At 45.2% G+C, this 23104-nt stretch overlaps 1 protein-coding gene across 2 annotated transcripts in view; it reads left to right on the top strand.

The window, feature by feature from the left end:
- Nucleotides 1-23104, top strand: part of LOC147895586 (ARM repeat superfamily protein) — a 264407-nt gene that overhangs the window by 29710 nt on the left and 211593 nt on the right. For both annotated transcript variants that reach the window (XM_087383313.1, XM_087383312.1), the window contains exons 5-8: nucleotides 12482-12627; nucleotides 12746-12839; nucleotides 12929-13011; nucleotides 13219-13322. In XM_087383313.1, the coding sequence (XP_087239439.1) occupies nucleotides 12482-12627; nucleotides 12746-12839; nucleotides 12929-13011; nucleotides 13219-13322 (427 nt within the window). The remainder of the gene's footprint in view (nucleotides 1-12481; nucleotides 12628-12745; nucleotides 12840-12928; nucleotides 13012-13218; nucleotides 13323-23104) is intronic.

The following is a 23104-nucleotide window of genomic DNA, read 5'->3' as shown; positions in this document are numbered from 1 at the left end:
AGAATAGCACCAGCAAGAACAAACAAACCAGGCCGTGGCCAAGAGGACTTGGTTGACCACCATAACTCTAGAGGCAAGATCCAGCTTGGCTGAGCTCCAAAAAAGGAGCTTCCTCCTGATGCTCTTCAACACGGGAGCAAACTGCTGCGTGGAAGAAATATCCAAGCCGACCTGGCAGCCCAAATACCTGACAGGCACACCCCTCTGAACCCAAGTGAATCCTATGTCAAGCCCCCAAACTGGAGTGTCCTCATCACTGATCCAAAAGCCATTGGATTTATGTTAATTTATTTGCGCCCCCACCGCCAAGCAAAATAAATCCAATGCTATCCTGAAAGAAGTGAGCCTCTGTGAAGTGGCATCCAAGTAAACTGCTGTGTCATCTGCCAACTCACTGTCAAGTAACTCCTCTTCCCTTCTAATGGGAAGTCTTAGCCCAATGATGTCAGCTTGAGATCTAACATAGATACTCATAGCTTCGGCCACGAACAAAAAAAGGAAAGGAGCAAGGGGGCATCCCTGACGGACTGATCTGGAAATCTGAAATCTGTCACCCCTTACCCCACCAATAAGTCCCTGGCTGTGGGCTGATCTGTACAAGGAGGAAACACCTCTGATCCAAGCATCAGTAAAGCCAAAACGTAGAAGGGTGCCCTCCAAAAAACCCCAATCTATTCTGTCATAAGCTTTCTCAAGATCCAAAAGTAGAATGGCTAGATTCTGGCCGCTCTACATGGCCCACTTTGAGGCTTCCCAGAAAGAGAAAATGTTATAAAAAATGCTTCTGCCATGCACAAATCCCGTCTGAGTGTCATAAATAAGATCTGAGAGAAGGGGCTGCAATCGGAGGCTGATTGCCTTGGCCAGAATTTTGTAACAAGTCCCTAGAAGTGTGATAGGCCTCCATTGGGACACTAGATTTCTGCAACCTCTCTTCGGGATAAGGTGGATGAGACCTTCTGTAAGCGACCCGGGCATCTCACCAGAGTCCCAAATACCCTGCAGGGCTGAAGTTATGTAGTCTCCAATCATATCCTAGAATGCAATGATAAGGCCATCCGAACCTAGGCACTTGCCCTTGTGAGGGGCTGAAAGTGTAGTCTTGAACTCTGTGTTGGTGAAAGGTGCATCAAGCAAAACATGCATATTCGGTTTCACCAACAAAGGGATGCTTTGCCAAATAACCTGTCTAGCATCCTCTCTATCCCGTCTCAGGATCAGCAGTAAGAAGGGAGGCATAAAAATCTGAAGCTATGCGCAAGACATCATCAAGATCTGTCTGTAAAACCCCATGTGAGTTAATAAGTTGGGATACACTCTCTCTACTATGTCTAGGACCAAGAGTAGAGAAAAAGTGTTTATTGACTCTGCCACCCATCTGAATCTAGAAGGACTCCCGTGTATGAAAGGCATACTCTGCTCTTTGATCAAGCAATACCTGCTGATGAGCCCTTGCTGCAGCAAGGCGCTCGTGAATCCAAGCATCTAAAGGCCGTTTTTGCTCTTCCCTCTGCAAAGCTACCAACTGCTGGCGAACACCAATCTCATGTCTGAGAATATCTCGTCTCTTGGTACGAGCAAGTGAGAGGTAGAAGTCGCTAATACCATAAAGGGCAGCAGCTACCTGTGATGGCAATGGCTGCCCACCCTGGACATGAGAACCTTTAACTTTAACATATAAAAAAATATAAAAGATTTCATTCATTTTATGCATAGCAAGGGTAGAGAACCCATGAGCCCAAAGTAGCTACCGCACAAGAGTGTGCACATCCTGATGCAAAGAGGTATGTCGGTGAAGAACCAGGCGAGGATGCCCTCGAATGATGTGTAAATGAAGGCCATAGGAGCAGCTACCAAGGGAGATCATGTCATGACTCTCAATGTGCTGATCGGGGAGTCACCAAATGCTCTAGGGAGCTTCCTAGTTGAAGAAGCAAATTGTGGGCCGCTCAAATCAGATTTGTGAGCACCAACGTGAAGCTCGAAGGAAGGCGGTAAGAGAGGCAATCTATGGCGAAATCACGAGAAAGTTTTGTGTGGATTTCGAGGGCGGGAGCAGCAGCAGTAGACGGCATCAGATGGCGCAGTAATCGAGGCGGTCACCGAAGTGTACCAAGATCAGAGAAATGATATTTGACTGTTTGGGACAGTCAAACACCGCAATGTTGCAATGTCGGAGATGACGAGGTGTGAAAAGAGTATTCCTCGCTGTCGAAAGCCTCAAGTCAATGTACCGGAGTGTCGGTACCGTCGAAATGACTTGTGGGTAAGCTCGGGAAGCTCAAATCACTGCTGGAGGTCACAGGAGTCCAAATCTGAGCAAAAAATGCCAAAAATAGCCTAAAACTGCTCAGAATCTCCTTCTGACAAGTTGTACAAACTCGTGGCACTGTCGCGCACCCGCCTGTAGAGGCCTGTATGGACGTACGAACGTGTGTACACTTACGAACGTCTGTACAATTGTACGGACAAAAGTCAACTCTTTTTTTTTTTCTTCTCTCTTCTCTCGGAATGGTGCCGGACAGGGTCGTTTATGGTTGGGCAATGCCAAAATGTCAAAAAATGTCAAAAATCGGATCTCAAAAGGTAAAAAAACAGCCGTTGGACTGGTCCAAAATAAGTTTCTGGCAACCAACTGACGAGGAATGTCCGCCAATGCTAAGGGAGAACCACGAATTGATGCGGGAGTGAGAGCTGAACTCACAAACGAGGACCAAGAGCAATCACTAGGACACCAGAGAACTTGATGGCGAGGCTAAGGGAAGGGAGGCTCTACCTTAGAGGAGAGGGGAGCTTCCATTTGCGGGCTTCTCTCATCCTCTAGATAGGGTAAGAAGAAGATAGGAAGGCAGGCTCTGATACCTCATGAAGGCACATGATGGAGAGGGAGAGAGAGAGAGGGTAGGCTAGGGAAAGAGGAAGTGATACTCAAAGAGAGACATAACGAAATGGAAATGAAATGACTAGAGCAATGAACCAAAAGGAAAGTACTCACATGTAGACCAAAGAGCTTGTAGCTTGATACTGTTAGAATTATAGATATAATTCAGCAGTGACCAATGTAATATAATAAGCTAGTTAGGGGCACTTTTCCCTCTTTAAGAGGTTTTTCCCCCTAACCGCAGTTAGTTCACTAACTATGGTTAGTGACTACTAAGGTTTTGTCACTAGGACAAAACCTTATCTTTCTCTCATAGTGTTGTACTCTCACACTCTTCTATTGCAACTAAGCTTTCAGCTTCCAAGCTTCCAGCTCTCACTCTCTCTTGCTCTCTCTCACTCTCTCTTGCTCTCTCTCACTCACCATCTTCTCACATTTGGTATTAGAGCAGATTCAAGAGCTCCAGGCTCCCTGCTCCCTTCAGTTCCAGCCCTTTGCCTCCAGCTACAGCCTGCATCAACTCGTTCGTACAGTCCGTACGACTGTATGGAATCCCGACATACAGCGCCGTACAGCTCCCGTACTGCCTCCGTACAGCTCCCGTACAGCCTTCGTAGTGCTCCCGTACAGATTCCGTGCAGCGCCGTACAACTTTCGTACAGCTTCTGTGCAGCGCCGTACAACCCGTATAGATTCGCCGTACAGCTCGTCTGTTTGACCGTACCTGCGCCGTCACTTCCGTACCTGATCGTACGTACCGTACCGTACAGTCCGTACTTACTGTACCGTACAGTCCGTACTTAGTGTACCAACTGTACCTTCCGTAGATTTGCGTGCAGTTCTTCAGTACCACACGTGTGGCAACAATCTGTTCATCCGTACAATCTGTACTTGCAGATCTGTATTTGCAGATTTGCACGGGTTTCCTTCATCTAAAGGTGTTCTTTGGCAGGCACATCTTGCAGAAAACCATAGTTTGGTTCAGTTTTTTGGGAGTACATTTGGGGCATTTTGTATGTTGCAGACATTGCAATCATTGTGTAGTTTCGGAGCTACATCTGGAGCAAAAATTGCAGATTTTGTCTAAAATTTGGGGCTTTTACAGACAGATCTGCAGATCTAGTTTGAAATTTGGGGCTTTTGTTCAGAAATTGCAGATTTGGGGCTTTTAGTAATTTTGCCCCTTTCTGGTTGCAATTTCAAGCCACAAATTGGGGCTTTGGTGTTGGGAGAGCATTTTTTGGAGTATTCAATTCATACTGCCTTTCTTGGAGTGTTTGAAGCACTTTTGGCAGATTTTGGAGAGTTTTTGATGCTTGGACAGATTTCTGACAGTGCAAGTACAGAAATCTAAGTTGCATTTACAGCCCGTGCTTGGCTGTGTTTTTTGGGAGTTGTGCATTTCATTCCCAGTAAGGGAATTCAGCTTTGTATCTGCTTCAATCTTTTTCTCAGATATGGCCCATCAAAATCAGAATGAGTTCCAGTTCGGTGGTCTTTCACAAGAAGACAAGTTGGATGGTACCAACTACTCCCTCTGGAGTTTCATGGTACGTAATATTCTGATTTCTCGAAATTTATGGGATTATGTCAATGGGGATGAGATCCGACCAGCAGATATTGCACCTGCTACCCCTCCTCAGCAAGGAGGTGGAAGAGGTCGTGCACAGGGTGCAGCTGCAGGACAAGTTATTGGTGCAGCTACAGTCACTACTCCAGAACAGAAGAGATGGGATTCACGGGATGCCTTAGCTTTGTCATGCATCTCTCTTTCAGTGAAAAGATTTATCATTCCGCATATCCGGTCATGTAAGACCTCCAGGGCAGCGTGGGGTATTTTGGAAAGCATGTGTGCAGCTCGGAATGATGCAAGGGTATCTTTCTTGAAAAGAGAGTTGAACAATACACATATGGAAGAGAGTGACTCCATGTCAGTCCACCTCACAAAGCTACAAGATCTCAGAGAGCAATTGTTAAACATAGATGAAATTATTCCTGATTCAGAGATGATTACAACCACTCTGAATTCTCTTCCGGAGTCTTATCTCAGCTTTCACACTTCGCTGAACTTATCATTGAGGGGGGGTGCAAATCCCCTCACTTTTCATGAGTTGATAGGACTTCTGCTTTAGGAAGAGGAGACCAGGAAAAATTTGGCTTCACGTGCAAGTGAACAAGCCATGCTCTCAAAATTTAAATAAAAAACAAAGGGACAGGCAAAGACATCAGTAAATCAGCCTTCCAGTGGGTCAGGACAGCCTTCACAAAAGGCTAAAAATGATGCAAGTAAGCCCAAGAAGAAGGGTTTTTGTCACTACTGCAAAAAGCCAGGTCATCACATAGCAGAATGCAGGAAAAGGCTTGCAAAAGAAAAGAAAAACAGCTCAGGTATGGCTGTTTCAGATTCAGCTCCTCATGCATCTGACAGTGGGGATGCTGCAGCCAACTTTGTTGGACAGGATTATGCCTTTTTATCTTGCATTTCAGATTCTAGGTTGGCTGTTCCAGATGCTCGGGATAGTACAGCCTCTTGCAGTGATGATACATATGCATTTTTGACTTGCAGCTATGACTCTTCTACAGATGCATGTGCTTTCAGTGTTAATGAAACACTGAACACATGGTATTTTGACAGCGGTGCATCCAAGCACATCACTTCTAGGAAGTGTCTTTTTACTTCCTTGCATCCACCTCCCGTTGGTAAGAAAGTCACTTGTGCTAACAACTCATCATATTCAGTACGTGGCACAGGAGAGGTTGAGCTCACTGCCATTGATGGCTCAATTTTCAGACTTTCAGATGTCTTATATGTGCCTGGCATAACAAAAAATCTCCTTTCAGTGTTCACTCTTAACAGAGGGGGATTTCAGGTCATCTTTGAGGATGACAAATGTGCTGTTTGAGACAGGGAAGCTGACTATGCCTTAAGGTTATCTGGTACTCTGCTGCGTGGGCTTTTTCAGCTTGATATTTTTGAAAAAAGAGCAGCCCATGCTCTTGCAGTCTCTACCCCTACAGCTACCATGCAAAATGCATAATTATGGCATGCCAGATATGGCCACATGCATTACAACAGCTTGATGACACTTCAGAAGTTTTCAATGGTCGATGCATTGCCACCTCTTGAGATACCTCCTCCACATGCCTGTGAAGGGTGCATTTTAGGTAAGATGCATAGATTCCCCTTCAAGAAGGATGGTTCAGTTAAAGCTGTCCGCAAATTACAGCTTATACACAGTGATGTCTGTGGTCCCATGAGGACTCCATCGTTGGGTGGTCATCTCTACTTCGTTACATTTATTGATGACTACTCCAATTTTACTTGGGTTTATGGGCTGAAAAAGAAATCTGAAGTGTTCACGGTGTTTAAACACTTTTCAGCCATGGTTGAAAATGAAACCGGACTCAAGATACAGACATTGCGCACGGATAGAGGTGGGGAATACCTATCTGCAGAATTTGATGCTTTTCTCAAAGGCAAGGGTATTGTGCATCAGTTCACAGTCAGGCTGACCCCTCAGCAAAATGGCAAAGCTGAGAGGAAAAATAGAACCCTCATGGAAATGGACAGATGTATGCTGAAAAGTAAACACATGCCTCATAAATTCTGGCTAGAGGGTTTGATGTGTGCCAATTACATTTTGAATCGGGCTCCCACTAAGGCTTTAAAAACAAAAACTCCTTATGAGGTCTGGAATGACAAGAAGCCTTCAGTGGATCACTTCCGAGTCTTTGGATGCCTTGCTTATGCACATGTGCCAGTTGAATTTAGGCACAAATTGTGAGATAAAGCCATCAAATGCATATTTGTTGGATACAGTGCAGAAAGCAAGGGATACCGTCTCTACAATCCTGCTACACGCAAAATCATAATAAGTAGAGATGTGATATTTTCTGAAAATTCAGCTCACACTTAGGCTGAATTTCAAATGCCTTCGTCTTTAGAGGATGTCTTTGAGGGGTTGCTACCCATTGCCTTGGGTTCCCTTGCTGATTTTTCTGATGCAAATCAGAATTTACAGCAACCTCCAGATGCTTCAGTTCCGCCACAAGATGTCTTGCCCCCTCCACAGGCAGTGGAATAGGTGGTGCAGCAAGAAATTGCAGACATACATGCAGCAAAAACAGTCCCAAAGTGGCTGTTACAGACTCTCAGGGAGAGTAAACTTGATGCTCCGTTATCTGGCAGAACTCGCAGTGCAGCAAGGCACATGGAAGGTGCTAATTCAATGGAATCAGCATATGCAGGTACTCTCCTTGATGAGGAGGAGCCTGCCACATTCGAAGAGGCAAAGGATAATGTGCATTGGATGAATGCCATGCACGACGAGTTGCAGTCCATTGAAAAAAATCAGACTTGGGATGTTGTGGACTTGCCACAGGGTAAACATGCCATTGGGACACGATGGGTTTTCAAGGTCAAACGGAAGCCAGATGGCTCCATTGACAGATATAAGGCAAGGCTGGTTGCTAAAGGCTATGCTCAGAAAAAGGGCATAGATTATGAGGAGACATTCGCTCCTACATCCTGGATGACCACCATCCGATCAGTAATTGCCATGGCTGCACATTTTGAGTGGAATGTTCATAAGTTGGACATAAAACCAGTCTTCTTAAATGGGGACTTGCTGGAAGAGGTGTATGTCAAACAACCTCCGGGCTTTGAAATTACAGCAAATGCACTACAAGTATGCAAGCTCAACAAAGCTTTATATGGGCTGAAACAGGCCCCTCGTGCATGGTATGCCAAGATACATGCCTTTTTGACCAGCAAGGGGCTGCACAATAGTCCTACTGAGAGCACCCTCTACATCAAGATGGATGAGGGGAAAATATTAGTCATCCTTCTTTATGTCGATGACTTAATGCTCACAGGGTCCAATGAAGAAAAAATTGCAGATTTCAAAGCTGATTTGCAGACCAACTTTGACATGTCAGATTTGGGGCTGCTTCACTTTTATTTGGGGATCCAGTTCTCTCATGAGAGATGTGGCACTGTTATGTCTCAGTCCAAGTATGTTCAGAAACTCTTGGACAGATTTAACATGCATGAGTGTAAGCCCATAGCCACTCCTATGGAGCCGGGGCTGAAACTCACAATGCATGATGCAGGAGAATCAGTTGATGCCACACTTTACAGTTAGGCTGTTGGATGCCTCATATATCTCTGCAACACTAGACTTGATATTCAGTTTGCAATATCTCAGGTGAGCAGGTACATGCACAGGCAGTTAAGCGCATCTTCCGTTATTTGCAGGGCACAAAGTCTTTTGGCTTACTATTTCCCAGGGGGGGTGACTTGCAGATGCATGCCTACAGTGATTCAGATTGGGCTGGTGATTATGACACTAGGCAGTCCACTAGTGGCAATTGTTCCTTTTTGGGTAAATCTTGCATTTCATGGCTGAGCAAGAAACAATCTACAGTGGCTACCTCATCATGTGAAGCTGAGTACAGGGCAGCTTTCACAGCAACAGTTGAATGTGTCTGGCTGCGACGTCTATTTGCTGATCTTCATCTGTCTTTGGAGGGTCCCTCTCCACCAATTCTCACTGATAGTCAGAGTGCCATTGCAGTGGCAAAGAATCCAGTGTTTCATGCTCGCACGAAACACATTGAGGTTCACTATCACTACGTCAGAGAGAAGTTGCATGCAGGAGAGATCAGTATGATCTTTGTGTCCACACATGACAACGTTGCAGATATTTTCACCCAAGCACTACCACGTGAAAAGTTTGAGGCATTTCGCAGTGCCCTGAACTTATATCCGTTTGGTGATTGATCAGCCTTGTACATGACATTGGCACTGCAGGGGGGTGTTAGAATTATAGATATAATTCAGCAGTGACCAATGTAATATAATAAGCTAGTTAGGGGCACTTTTCCCTCTTTAAGAGGTTTTTCCCCCTAACCGCAGTTAGTTCACTAACTATGGTTAGTGACTACTAAGGTTTTGTCACTAGGACAAAACCTTATCTTTCTCTCATAGTGTTGTACTCTCACACTCTTCTATTGCAACTAAGCTTTCAGCTTCCAAGCTTCCAGCTCTCACTCTCTCTTGCTCTCTCTCACTCACCATCTTCTCACAGATACTTATTGATTTGACACTAGACAAGTACAACTCTTATATAGAGCAAACACACACATATGAACACCTATGTATATGGGATAACTCCCAATGTGACACGTGGCATCCATAGGGCATACTAGACTAGAACTCACACTAGAACACACCAAACTGACTCAACTTGGCTTCATATTCTAACAGAGGCTAGATTCGCTTGGACTTCTAAGAGATACTAGGGATGATTGCCCCTCTCTAGTCACCTCTTTCTACTGCTATTTGTTTCAGATAGAGGAGTCTCCTCAGATTCTTGCAGCCTGAGAGGTAGTTTGGGGTCATATCCCCTTAGCTGTCACCCTATGCATTAGGAGACAGGTGGAGGTTCCTTTCTCAAATGAGGAGCTCTTGGAAGTCCTCAAGACCCTTCTGCACGTAGAAGCCCTCGGGTAAGTACGGCTTGACACCGTCTTTCTTTGGGATGTCATTCATGCTACAAGATTGCTCCTCATGTCTTGGGTTTGTGGTTGGGCCCCCACCTCCTCGACATTATCCATGACATGCAGACAAGTTTGGTTTAGGAATGCACCATCTGAACAACATTTTCACTTTTTGGGAGGCAGTTGACAAGGCCTGTGAGGAGTCTTAGCCTATCCTAACCCCTCTCTTGGACTTCAAGAAGGCATATGATAGGGTGGAGTGGGCCTTTTTGGAGGGCACCATGCGGAGGATGGGTTTCTCAAACCAGTGGATTCTAGGGGTCTTTCTTTGCCTTATGTGCAGGGAATTTCAATTGGATGCTTATAAGAGGTCATACAGGGGGTCTTTGACTTGTGTACAGGGAGTTTTCATCATATGCTTATAAGAGGTCTTACAAGGGATGCCTTTTTTCTTTCCCACTCAGTGTACCAAGGCTACTCTCTAGCCCTGTCCTTATTCCTCTTCGTGGCAAAGGCTTTGGGCTATTTTGTCCTTTCTTGAGCGGCGGGCCTAAGGGCATGCATCTCCAATTTAGCAAGATGGGGTATATTGCCTGGCGTATGAGTCTAGGATCAGCTGGACCAAATCAGCCGGTTTCCTCATGGCGCGACTAAGGTGATGTAGGAGATCTTGGATTAGGGGGACTTTCTTGGCTTCCATTGGATCCCTTGGAGCCAGGGAATGTGGTACCTGGGTTGTTAGGTCGACGTTTCAACAAATCAGCAGATTGCCTTGGTGCTAGAGAGCTTGCGGTGCAAGCTTCTTTATTGGAGCTTGCCAAACTTTCTTTAGCAAGGCGGGCCTCAGGGCCAATTAGGTCCTCCTGGCCATAGCCTGGTACTAGCCTCTTGTTGGTGCTTTTTGAGGGGATGCATGGGACAGCTTAGGTGAGTGGCTTGCAACTTGTGGCGACACTCGGAACACTAGAGCCGAGGTCCCAAGCCTTGGATTTGCTTGAGTGGCAGTGGTTCAGGGTTGTGGGTCGTCTTGGCAAAGGATGGACCATTGACCCAGCTGTCCCCTACTAGAGGTATGGTCGCACTCGGGTGAGTGGTTTTGGCCATCTAGAGTAAGGCACTTGAAGAGGATTATAGAGGTGTCCTGACTTCTCATACACTACGTGCATCGGCCGGCATCTACAGCTAGACGTGGCCGCCTTGACCTCCTCGAGAGAGTGTCTTTGGGTAGAGCAGTAGGTATTCCAGGAGGTCATTACCAGATTTGGGCTTGCTTGTGGACTAGCCTTCGTATGGGGAAGATTATATATTTCTCTTGGATGGTAGCTCATGGGGGACAATCCATTGGCCATGATTGGAGCAAATGCGAGTGGATGGGTGCCACCGCTTTGCAAAGAGAGACCTCGAGATGATATGCACTATTTATGGAGCTGCCCCGCAACACAGAGGGTTTGGTAGGGGGCCTTTTAGATTGTGGCTCGAACACAAAGAATTGCAATTGGGGCATGGCATCTCAGTTGACAGAGGGGTGTCATGCTTGGATACAGGGTCGTTCGGATTGAGGTGCAGGATTGAATCCCTCCATCCCAACTTGTGCCCTCACCCCAGGATAGTTTTTGGGAGAATAGTATCTAGTATTATTGCTTGGAACATCTGGGTCGCCAGTTGCAGTTTGGTGAGGGGGGGTCAGAAGGTACATCTAGCAGCCACCCTCATTGCCATTTGGCGGATATCATCTATACCTTGCAAAAGCGAGGAACGATGGGTTCTTGGATGACCGGCAAAAGACATGTGCATTTCTGCAAGGCTTGGCTTGCATGTGTATTCTACACATTCACGGATTGAGGGATCCATTGGTTGTATGGCCCCCCACCGTGATTGTTGGCCCCTATTGTTGAGATTCCCTAGTCGGTGAGCTAGTTTCTCAAGAAGGAGGATGGACAATAGCTAGCACTTCCTTTACTTTCTTCCTTAATCAGCACCATGTGGATATAGATGATTTGTATGGTTGGTTTTTTAATACAAGATTATTTTCTTTTGGGGAAGAAAGTTACGAACCTGCAATGAAAGGCGCCACATCCAGGGCCTTTTATGGGTAAAAAGAGCAGCCTCTGGTCAGTCTCAGTAGGGCTGTTACCCAGTCTACAGATTGGGCTGGTCGAGCAGAGCAGAAGGCCAGTCGGCTGATACACCGAAGGCTACAGTCCTGTAAAAAGGCCCAGTTAAGCCTGCAGCTGTTTGAGGATCCTCCAAGGGCACATCCAAGGGAGGAGAGCAGGTGAAGCTCCTATGAGCAGCCACTGAAGCCTGCGAGGCACGTGGCGGTAATCTAGCAGGAGTCTATTGGAGTTCAGCATACAGGGCCAGTTTTGTTGCCATATCTCAGCATCTTTATGCTGTAGGTGTTGGTCTATGATTACAGTTTTGTATTTGGATTCTACGTTGTATATATGTTTACCGTTTTGGCTGTACATCTGAGTGTACTTTCTCAGATCTATATGTGCTGAAGTGAAATAAGGTGTTGTAGTATCCTTGCATATCTTGCACATTGTATGACTTGTGTTCATAGTGCAAGGTGATTGGTACTTTACATGGTGTCTACTCTAGAGACACATGCTTAGAGGTGTGTTTTCCAACAGGGCAAGTCAAATCTTCCTATCTTGAAAACTTTTTTGGCCTCTGTCGTCTTCTTGTGCCTTAAGTAATACAGTGTGACCATACCCCCTCGGAATCCAGAAAAATAGCAGGTTTGTTTTCATGAACACAGTGTTTAAAACAATTTCCCAATACGGAGAATAGATTACATTTTGATTGGTTCAGCATTTATGAGTGTCTTCATAGACATAAGGTTTTTGGGAAAAAATTAGTTTGTGAAGCATCAGTGCTGATTTATGTCCATACCCTCTCTCAAGCCAGCAAGGTATCAGCTGTGCTATCATGAACGTGTGTACAAAATGATTTTTAGTAGAGAGAATAGACTAGAATTTGGTTTGTTCAGCATCTATGAGCTGCTTAGTAGACATAAAGATTTTCATGAAGAAATTAGTTGTGGACTGTGGAGTGGAACACTAAAAAATAACACTTCGCATTTACCATCAACAGGAAATGGAGAAGTATGCTTCTGAGGGCATGGACGAGTGCTATCCTGCAAAATACAATTTTGTGAACACTCCTGCAGATCGGGACATTTTTTTAGATTTCTGTCTACAGACCATAATCTATCAATTCCAGTCTTCCTCACCAGAAGGGTTTGATTTCTTGTCATGTTATGCTTAAAACCTGGTTAGATTTATAGGGCTAACAACAGAGTTTTTGGAATTGTCCTCCAGAAGTCCCATATTATTTATTTTATTATTGGGCATGCAGGTTTGCAGTTCCTCCTGCAGGCCTTTCCAAGCTCCAAGCAATTCGTGTATCTGGGAATTCCCCCCTGAAGGGGGATTCACTTATGACACGCAAGGTGGCCTTTTGGAACTATAATTGAATTCTGGAGATGACCTCTACTTTCGTTTTGCCAGATTATTAACTTGAACTTGTCCTCTGGAACAGTTGGGCCTTCTAAATGTGATTTCAGAGTTGAACATGCCCCCAGAAATTATATATCCATGCTTAATTGTTGCTTCTGCAGACCGGTAAGTTGGTCTTTGGTTTGATGCTCTTTGGTTTTGTTGACTGTGTTTCAATCAAAGCCAATTTAGAATCCGAGCTGTAGTTGGTAAGTGGCTAGAATTTTTTATAAGACTTCCTCATGCGTAGGGTTTTGAATGGTGCTTGTGCATAAACCATGAATGTTATTCTATTTTCTATCGCTTATGTGAATGTGTTTTACTTCAATGAAGCAATGGAAGTGTTGCAAAAAGAGCAGAAGAATTATTAAAGAAGGCTGGTGGAGTAAATCTAGAGGATCCTGTGCTTGTGAAGAAGCTCTTTTGTCTTTTTCAAGGTAAGGATGGTTTGACTGACAGTAAATTGAATTGTTAAGTTTATATTTATTTTGATCCTTTTGTAATGCCCTATAATTCATTTAAATATCATGTGTTCTTTACTGTGCTTCTCAAGCCTGATACTCTAATCTGCACGTTTTTCCTGAGCTGCATCATATTTGGTTGACGACAAATGGGCATGGAACAAGAGAATTGGTTGCCTGCTGGATCGAATCTCCAAGAGTAATTTTTTAAAACATGTGTGTGTGTTAAGTCATCTCATAACTGTAAGGTGGAGGTCTGATTATATAGGTTCGTATTCTTATTTTCTACTCATCTTGTTTTTTACCTTACTGATCCCTGCCACAGGGGGGGACAGTGATTTTCTTGCTAACTTGTTATGCCTCTGTGCTTCTCTTTCTCCTCTGTAGTCCAAGGCAGGCTAACTATAACCGATGTGCTTGCAAATGCTGACTAGGGTGCTATACCCAAATCCCTCTCTTCATGTCTTGGCAATCCCACCCCAGTTTGGAACACGTAAGGACTGTGATGTTCACGTTTATGGCACAGCCTAGTTCTTGTCTTTCCCAGCCTTTTTGGGTAGATGGATGCTTATGATCGTGCGGATGTGTGGATATGCTGATGACAGTGGGAATGTCATATAGCTACTTGATGCTATGCATGATGAAGTTTATGATTTTTAACCTTGTGGCTGGCTGTCATGAGATTAAATTGCACTCATTCTTTTGTTCTCAGAGGACGATTTTTTGATGAAATGCATACTTTTGAGCTTCTAAGAATTTGAAACCCACATCCGTTGCTTATCTTTGGCATCCCTGTGTGATACAAACGTTTGCTAACAAAAGACTGCAGTTTCTAATTCATTTTGCAAATATGAAGCTGATAAAAAATTAATCTAATAAGGAAAACTTGGTATTTTGTGAGACAATACTGAGCCTCCTTAGGCTAGAGCAAGAGTTGCCCCTCACGATGGTGGTGCTTAATACCTGTTTCTGACTGCTTGAGATTGTGCTCTTGGGCATCTAAATGAAGGCCTTGATCTGGACCCTCTTCTGTGGTGAGTGTCCCTGTGAAAAATGAATGTCAGTGATCGCTATAGTGGCGTCCCTTGCTGCTTGACTTGTCTGTGCTCAGAGCTTGTCTCTCTGTCTTTGGCCCTATGAGTTCTGTGAAGTTGCAGCAGGACACGATGAGGTGCTGTCTCTGATCCCTTGCTCGCTTGGATGGTGGACCTCATGCAGGAACGATGTTACGCATCTGTGGTCTTGGAAATTGATGGCTGGGCATGAAGTCTTCGGAAGACCGATGGGTCTATGAGACTGTGAAAAACCTGATACAATGAGCTGTGGTAGTGGAGCTACTAAACGAGCATCCATACCAGTGCAGAATGCAGAAAATGCAAAATAACAGTACTAAATCCTAAGTACAACATAGTCATATCTCGACTATATATATATCAATCTCAGCATCATCGTCGACATCATCATCATCATCATCATCAACAGCAGTAGGACATCAGGATGGATGGGGGAGAGAGAGAGAGAGAGAGAGAGAGAGATCCGAAGAGGATCCACTGGTACAAGCAAACATGTGAAGGAAATCATAGGGTTTATGAGCATCCTAGGTTAGTTGTTGGCTCCTTTCAGTGCAATCTTGCCACCAACAGCTTCACCATATATAACTCACAATGTCTGTTATGCTAGAATTAGAAGGGAACAGACTGAATAAATTTTGGTTTAAGGCAAGTTTTCATACATTTCTATGCACTGACCTGGCTCAGTAGCATTTTAGTGCAGTCAAATTAATGGGAAGACATGGTTCTGCCTGGATTTAACAGTGCCTTATGGGTGACTGACTAACTTTTCACCTTGGAAGGAGAAAAATAATGTTCATGTTATTATCACAATAAGTATGGCATGCAGTGATCATCTAATCTATATGTTAGTTTTGAGGTGGAAAGTGTGGAAGTCAGAATATGAATGAGGTGATGTATCCATGGTGCCAGAAAGCATAGTGTCTATGAAGATGTCCAACAAGCTGCATGCAAGTGTTATGCATCCGATTTAGTTTATAGTAGCAAGACGTGCTATGACTGAGTCCTGATGTTTATTATGCATCCAAACTCCCTTTCCCTTGCAAGTTGCACAAACGTTTAGATGCATGTTTAGTGCACCTTCAGCATTTCTTTTTTTTTTTTTGGGCAAAAAAGAGACTTCTATTAAGTATTAAAGAAAGCCGTCAGAGCAAGCTCCATACGGGAATACACCATGCAATGCATGAAAAGCTCAAGAGCCAAAAAGAAAGGATTGGGGCTGATAGTGCCATCTCAATCCGGTAGCAACCTCCGAGAAAAAGGGAGAACTCCTCCAAACTCGAAGAAATACAGTCCTCCTAGAAGAGGCTGCCCGTGAAGGGCCCTGCATGCTAGTGAGAGGGAAGAAATGAGGGAGAAATACAACGGAGAGAGAGTGAGAGAGAGGAGTGACACTAGAGATGCGGGTGTGAAGTAATGAGCCACACCACAAACTCATAGGTTTTATTAGGATTAGGTTTTTCACCCTATGACTGTCTTAAGACAGTCATAGGTGTCATATCTTTAATAAAGGGGTGGCAATGTGCCTTTACCCCAACAACCTCCCACCTAAAGGCCAATGTGCCAAAAGGGGAGAAAAGAATAAAAATTACAGCAATATACAGTTACTGTATACAAGACCATAAAATAAGAATGGTCTCATCCTAATCCCATGATGTGGCGGCAATGTGCAAACCGCTCTGTAGGCAAGCTCTTAGTGAGCAAATCTGCAGGATTATCATCAGTATGCACTTTCACAAGCTCAAGTCGCTTGTCTTCCAGTACCTCCCTGATGAAATGATATTTCACATCTATGTGCTTGGTCTTTTGATGAAAGACCGGATTCTTTGCCAACATGATAGCACTCTGACTATCACAATGCAAAACTGGCATATCTCCTGTAATGCCCAAATCTCCCACCAGCCGAGTAAGCCATATTGCTTCCTTGCAAGCCTCAGTGGCTGCAACATATTCAGCTTCAGTAGTTGACAGTGCAACGCATTTCTGCAACCGAGACACCCATGATATAGCACCTCCTGCAAATGTGAAAATATAACCGGTAGTAGATTTCCGGTTATCTGCATTCCCTGCATAGTCTGAATTTGTAAAACCATGCACCAATGCATCGTGCCTACCATAGCATATGCACAAGTCTTTGGTACCCTTGAGATACCTCAAGACACCTTTCACTGCTTCCCAGTGCCGCTTGCCTGGATTTGCCATATACCTGCTGATGACTCCCACCGCAAAAGCAATATCCGGACGAGTGGCAACCATGGCATACATCAAAGAACCAACTGCAGATGCATACGGAACCTTGGCCATTTCAGCCTTATCATCATCTGATCTGGGGCTGTCCTTACTGCTGAGTTTTAAATGTGGAGGCAACGGGGTACTAATAGACTTCCCTCCCTCCATTTTAAACCTCTGCAGTACTTTGTCAATGTACTCCTTCTGTGACAGAAACAAAAGTCCCTTGGACCTGTCACGAGTAATCCGCCTGCCAAGAAGATGATTTGCATTACCCAAGTCTTTCATGTCAAAAGACTTATGCAGTTGTTTCTTCAAAGTACTAATCTCCTGCTGAGATTTACTGCCAATCAGCATGTCATCCACGTATAGAATGAGTAGCATCAAACTGCCATCCTTTGCCCGTTTGGTGTACAAGCAATGATCGGTCTCACACCTATGATACCCTTGGGACTGCATGAAGGCATCAAACTTCTTGTACCATTCTCTTGGCGCCTGCTTGAGTCCATACAAGCTCCTCTTGAGCTTACACACAAGCTGCTCTTTCCCTTTAACAGCATATCCCTCTCGCTGACTCATATAGATCTCATCATGGAGATCTCCGTGAAGAAAAGCAGTCTTCACATCCATCTGACATAAATCCATGTCCTCATGAGCAACAAGAGCTAACACTGCTCTCAAAGTAGTCATCTTGACTACAGGGGAAAAGATCTCATCAAAGTCAATGCCCTTCTCCTGCTTAAATCCCTTGGCAACCAATCTGGCCTTATACCTCGGTAAAGCATTTGAATCCACTTTGACTTTGTAAACCCACTTGCATGGCAAAACCTTTCTGCCTGCAGGTAGCTGCACCAAGTCCCATGTATCATTTTGAAGTAGAGAGTCCATTTCTGACTGCATGGCTTTCTCCCACTTCCTTTTCTCTGTTCTTCCCATAGCTTCCTTGAAGCTTGAAGGCTCACCACAATCTGTCAGCATAATAAAATCAGCCACATTATTGGCTCCTGGGACAAACCTGTCAGGAGGCTGTTGTACACGGGTGCTCCTATTAACAAAATGTTCCAGATTAGGCTGCTGTCCAGCCTGTTCGTCATGTATGACGGGTGGCTGTACCACCATATTTGGCTGTTCTACAGCCCCATTTGCTGGCATATCCTGTGGTGCATCATTGGCAAAATTATCTGGCTGATTTTCAGCCTGTATACCCTCTTGAACAGGGTTATCTGCAGCAGCCTGCTGCTGCATATTAATGGGCATTCTTTGCTGTCCAATATCATCATAAATAACCCTCCTGTATTCCACAGGTTGCACGGGTTCTTTGTGTACACTATCCTCTTGAAAGATGACATCATTGCTGCGTATAATCTTCCGTTTGACGGGATCCCATAACCTGTACCCCATTTCACCTATGTCACCATAACCCATAAAGATGCATCTGGAAGACTTTGGATCCAGTTTGGTGCGCAGTTCTTTGCGTATATGAGCAAAGCACTCGCAGCCAAACACACGTAAGTGCTTATATGAAGGTGGCTTGCCAGACCACACCTCCTCTGGCACTTTCAACTCCAAAGCCTTGTTCGGCGACCTGTTAATTATGTGAACTGTTGTTTGCACGGCTTCTGCCCAAAAGCCATGGGGCAATGCAGCATAAGACAACATACATCGAACTTTTTCCTGAATAGTTCGATTCATCCGCTCACTTACACCATTTTGAGATGCATTATGAGGGGCTGTGAGTTCCTGTTTAATGCCCTTAGCTTCGCAAAACTGCACAAAAGCATGTGACACATACTCACCCCCATTATCGGATGTGAGGCATTTCAGCCTACGACCTGTCCGATTTTCAACCTGAGCGACAAACTTCTTGAAAGCATCTAAGGCATCCCTTTTATGCTTCAAGAAATAGACCCACACTTTGCGTGTGGCATCATCAATAAAAGTAATGAAATACTTTGCACCCCCTAGTGATAACTGTGGCATCTCACACAAATCAGTGTGTACTAGATCAAGCGGTGCTCTATTTTGGGGAGTTCTCCTCTTATGAGGAGTCATAGAATGCTTGCCAAATATGCAATGATCACAAGTAGGCAAATTTGAAAATGAAAGAGACGGCAGATAACCCAAACGTGACAGTTCTTGCATTCCTTTAACGGACATGTGTCCCAACCGGCTATGCCACAATGAAACCTTTGGCAGCTCGGTTATGGCAACAACATGATTACCTATACTGGAAACATAAAGAGGGTACAAGGTATCACTCTTATAACCCTCAGCCACTACAACCTGGCCATCAGTAATAACCCATTTGGAATCCCCAAATGTGGTGTGGTAACCACTGTCATCCAACAAGCCAGTGCTAATCAGATTTTTCTTGATTTGCCGCACATGGCGAACACCATCAATCATAAATATGCGTCCATCAGGGAATACTATCTGTATACTGCCAATCCCTACAATCTGACATGCATAGTTGTTCCCAAGATGAACAACTCCATGAGTACCTGTGTAGGAAGTAAACCACTCCCTATGAGGAGTAACATGAAAAGAAGCACCTGAATCCAAGAGCCAGGTGTGCATGTCATGGCCATCAATAATCAAAGTATGTGCAATTACAGCAGAAGAGCATAAAACATCATGTCTGTCACTGTCATTGTCCTCTGCTGCAACATTCACTGCATCCAAGTCATCTGCCTTGGCCTTGCCTTTGCCTTTGCTTCCACTGCTTGCATCTTTTGCCTCAGCCTTCTTGGCTTTCTGATCCCGTATAAACTTGAAGCACTTAGACTTCACATGTCCCTTCTTGCCACAATAAAAGCATTCAATATCCTTTTTGCCACGGGACTGACTGCGGGATTTGGACTTACTAGCAGATCTCCCCGTCTGCTGAGTCCTGCCTCTATCTTGTACCTGCAAAGCATTGGAAGACTTGCTGCCCATATTGTTCTTTCTGCTCATCTCCTCCATAAGGAGAGAGCTCTCCACATCAGCATACATAAGAATGACATTTGAATTTGACAGGGTGGTCTTGAATGTGTCCCAACTCTCAGGGAGGGTACACAACAAGAAAGTAGCCTTGAACTCCTCATCAAGGTTCAACCCCTGTGCAATCAGCTGTGTAAAGATGGCATTGAACTCACTCAAGTGTGAGGTCATAGTTGTACCTTCCTTCATGCGAAGATCAACCAGCTTCTTCAACCAATAAACCTTACTGGCTGAACTCTTTTGGGCATACAACTCTGCTAGCCTCTGCCATAGGCCATAAGAGGTCTTTTCAGCCTGAACATTGAACACAAGAGTATCAGAAATAGTAAGCATGATAGCTGCCCTTGCGGACAAATCAAGCTCCTCCCATTCATCATCTGCCATGTCAGATGGCTTGACACCCTTCACCCTTATGGGCTTAGAAATCTTCTTTAGCAGAAGTACATTCAAACACTGTTCTGCCCATAATGCATAATTGTGTGCTCCTTCCAATTTCTTTATGTTCAGAATTGAAGATTCACTTCCCCTTGATGCCATATCAGATAAAGAAAGTTCCTGACTCCCTGTAAGTCAAAAAATGACTGAATCAAGTTCTGATTTCTCAGAAAAAACCTGCTCTATCAAGAGCCAGGAGCACTCACAATAGTGCTGTTTTTACTGTCAAAAAAATCTGCAGCAAAACAGAAAATTTCCCTCCAGTGACTGTACCTTCTGACACACTGTACCGTGCTCAAATAGGCATAAAACAGTAAATTCAGAATGCTGCAGCTGTTCCACAGGTTCTCAGTGCATCATCATCTGATGAAGCATAAAACACTGCTGTCCTGATCACTTCTCCCACCTCAGATGAGGTATTGCACTGATTTTATATGCATAAACCACTTGTCATACACTGTTTTGTTCACTGAAAAAGAGGCTCCAGACACTTCAGCCTGTCACAAACCTGCAACAGAAAATGGGACAAATCCCAAGCAATCACCCTTCTGACAAGGGGATAAAAGGCATCTGAAGGTCTCAAACAGTAACCCAAGTGCTCTAAAGCAAAATTTGGGCAAAAGCCCCTTGATTTGACACCTGTGCCAAGTGAAAAACACACCTCAACACTGAGGTAGCATACAAAATGCAGCGCTCTCCTGGCACTTTCACCTGACAATGCAATGTATAAACAGCCCTGTGTACACAATAACAACACAGATCCCAACGTACAAACACTGGAGAGAAAATCTTTTGAGCACTGTCAACGATGGACAGTTAGGGACCGAGTAAACTCGATGCGCCCTGGCCAAGCGTGGCTCAACTGAGATTTTCCAAGGTGTTGTACACAAAATGTGACCTGCAGAAAATTTTACTGAATACACTGCGGAAACAAGACCAATGTGGGCTCCCTGGCTCCACACTGGCTCAAGGCATACACTACATAAGCTTCCAGGCAAAAGCCCTTTGAAAATGTCACCCAAAAGCTGAGATTTGCACTCAGCAAAAGCATAAAAAATCCTCTGCAAAATCAAGGCATTACCTTCCCGAAACAAGATAACTGTGCAACCACCACACACTGTGGTACTAGTCACCTCAAGCACGAGGGACAAGAGTGTACTTGCTGTACCTTAAAAAAAAAACACAGTTTGAAGGACTGAACAGCCGGGAATGCTCTCTCTTTGCCTTCTTTCCCCAAATAAAAAATGCTGTACTTGCTGTACCTGTGTACTGGCAGCACTGTACCTGCTGTACTTGTGTACGTGTGCAGGGTACGGAATCCCAGAACAGAGAGAGAATTTTTTTTTTTCAAAATGCCCTTCTCTGATGCTGCTCCCTGTCGAAGACGTTCCTGACGCTGCTCCCTGTACGTACGGCAGCGTCCGTATAGTACGGACGCATGTACGGAGTCCGTACGGCGGTACGAACGGCCGTACGGCCGTACACGCGCGTGCCTGCGCCGCCCTGTACGAAGCCCGGAGGCTGTAGCAGCTAGCTGCTGCTGTGCAGCGCTGGCGCTGCTCGGCGCCGCCCTACGGCAGCCCGCGATGCGCCCTACGCTGTCGCTGCAGCTGTCCCGCGCCGCCCTGCCCTGCTCGCAGACCCGCTGCAGCCCGTGCGCACTGCCCTGCTCACCCGCGTGGGCTGCCGGTGCGCTGCCCCGATCTGCTGCCTGAGCCGCTGAGGGCTCGAGGCCCGAGGGGATAGGTAGAGGTAGAGGGAGTGGGTAGGCAGGGGTAGAGGGGGAAGAGAGGCTGGCTCTGATACCAGTTGAGAGGGAAGAAATGAGGGAGAAATACAACGGAGAGAGAGTGAGAGAGAGGAGTGACACTAGAGATGCGGGTGTGAAGTAATGAGCCACACCACAAACTCATAGGTTTTATTAGGATTAGGTTTTTCACCCTATGACTGTCTTAAGACAGTCATAGGTGTCATATCTTTAATAAAGTGGTGGCAATGTGCCTTTACCCCAACAGCTAGCCCATATGGCTATCAAAGTGTGAACCATGTCACTCCAAATACCTGTGAACACCTATGATGGGTGTATCTGGGCGTCATCCAAGGCCTCTGTGCATCTGACTCTCCAAATGTGCCAAGAGGATTTGCTAGCCAAAATCTCCCAAGAGGTGTCCACTAAAACATGTGAAGCTCTAAAAGGAATATGTGGTACATCCTGAAGAGAGCAGGGCTCTATCACCTATCGGCGGATCGAGAGTGCCCAAGAAGAAGGCTCACCCTCATAAAACACCTGGGGCTCAGTAAGGGATAACCATGGGATCAGCCCCAAATCGTGATCTCCACAGGTTCACTGCAATCCCTCCATGAATAGAAAGCCAAAAGAAAAGAGTGATCTTTCTATTTCTGAGGGATTTTCAGAGTCCCCTCCAGAAATTCCTACGCAAATCTACGGTGATGAAGAAGCTATCCCAATGGGGGGCTCTAGAGGGAATCCAACCTCTACTGCTCAGCTGAAATCTCCTGGCATTACCAACCGTGAAACGAAAGAAGGGAATCCCCCTCTCTCGGTGCCCATGATCTATCGACTCCCACTCTCTTGGGTCCCACTGCAAGCACCTGATAGGTGCACCTCCATATAACCACAACCTCAAGGATCCTAGGGCCAAGAGCAGAGGATCGGGGTCTAAGTACCACTGCAAGCCTGCTCCATGGTCCACAAAACAAGTAATCCTGACAAGCTGAAAGGCAACCTCTAGAAGAATACCATCCGTGGATCTAGAGAGTATACCTCCATCCCCAACGTCAAAGACTAGAGCATCTTTCCCGAGATCTGGAAGAGCGATCACCTGTATAGAGGAACTGCTGTCCTCGAAAAAGCTCCCATAGGATCCCCCCCACCAGGCAGCGACACCCCCTCCCGAAGGGGAAGGCTGAAGAAAACGGAAAGGAAACAAAGTAGGACCAAAAAAGCCTTCCCATCTACAGCAAGAGCCCCCCCCTGTGGTCACTACTCATCAGCAGCCCGGTAAGGGGAAGGAGAAAGGA

Source organism: Dipteris shenzhenensis, chromosome 13 (assembly GCF_047967505.1).
Source record: "Dipteris shenzhenensis isolate YYH24624 ecotype China chromosome 13, Dip_SZ_1.0, whole genome shotgun sequence".
Classification (NCBI taxonomy): Eukaryota; Viridiplantae; Streptophyta; class Polypodiopsida; order Gleicheniales; family Dipteridaceae; genus Dipteris; species Dipteris shenzhenensis.
Note: the sequence above shows the minus strand (reverse complement) of the source record. Positions and strands in the feature narration are given on the sequence as shown.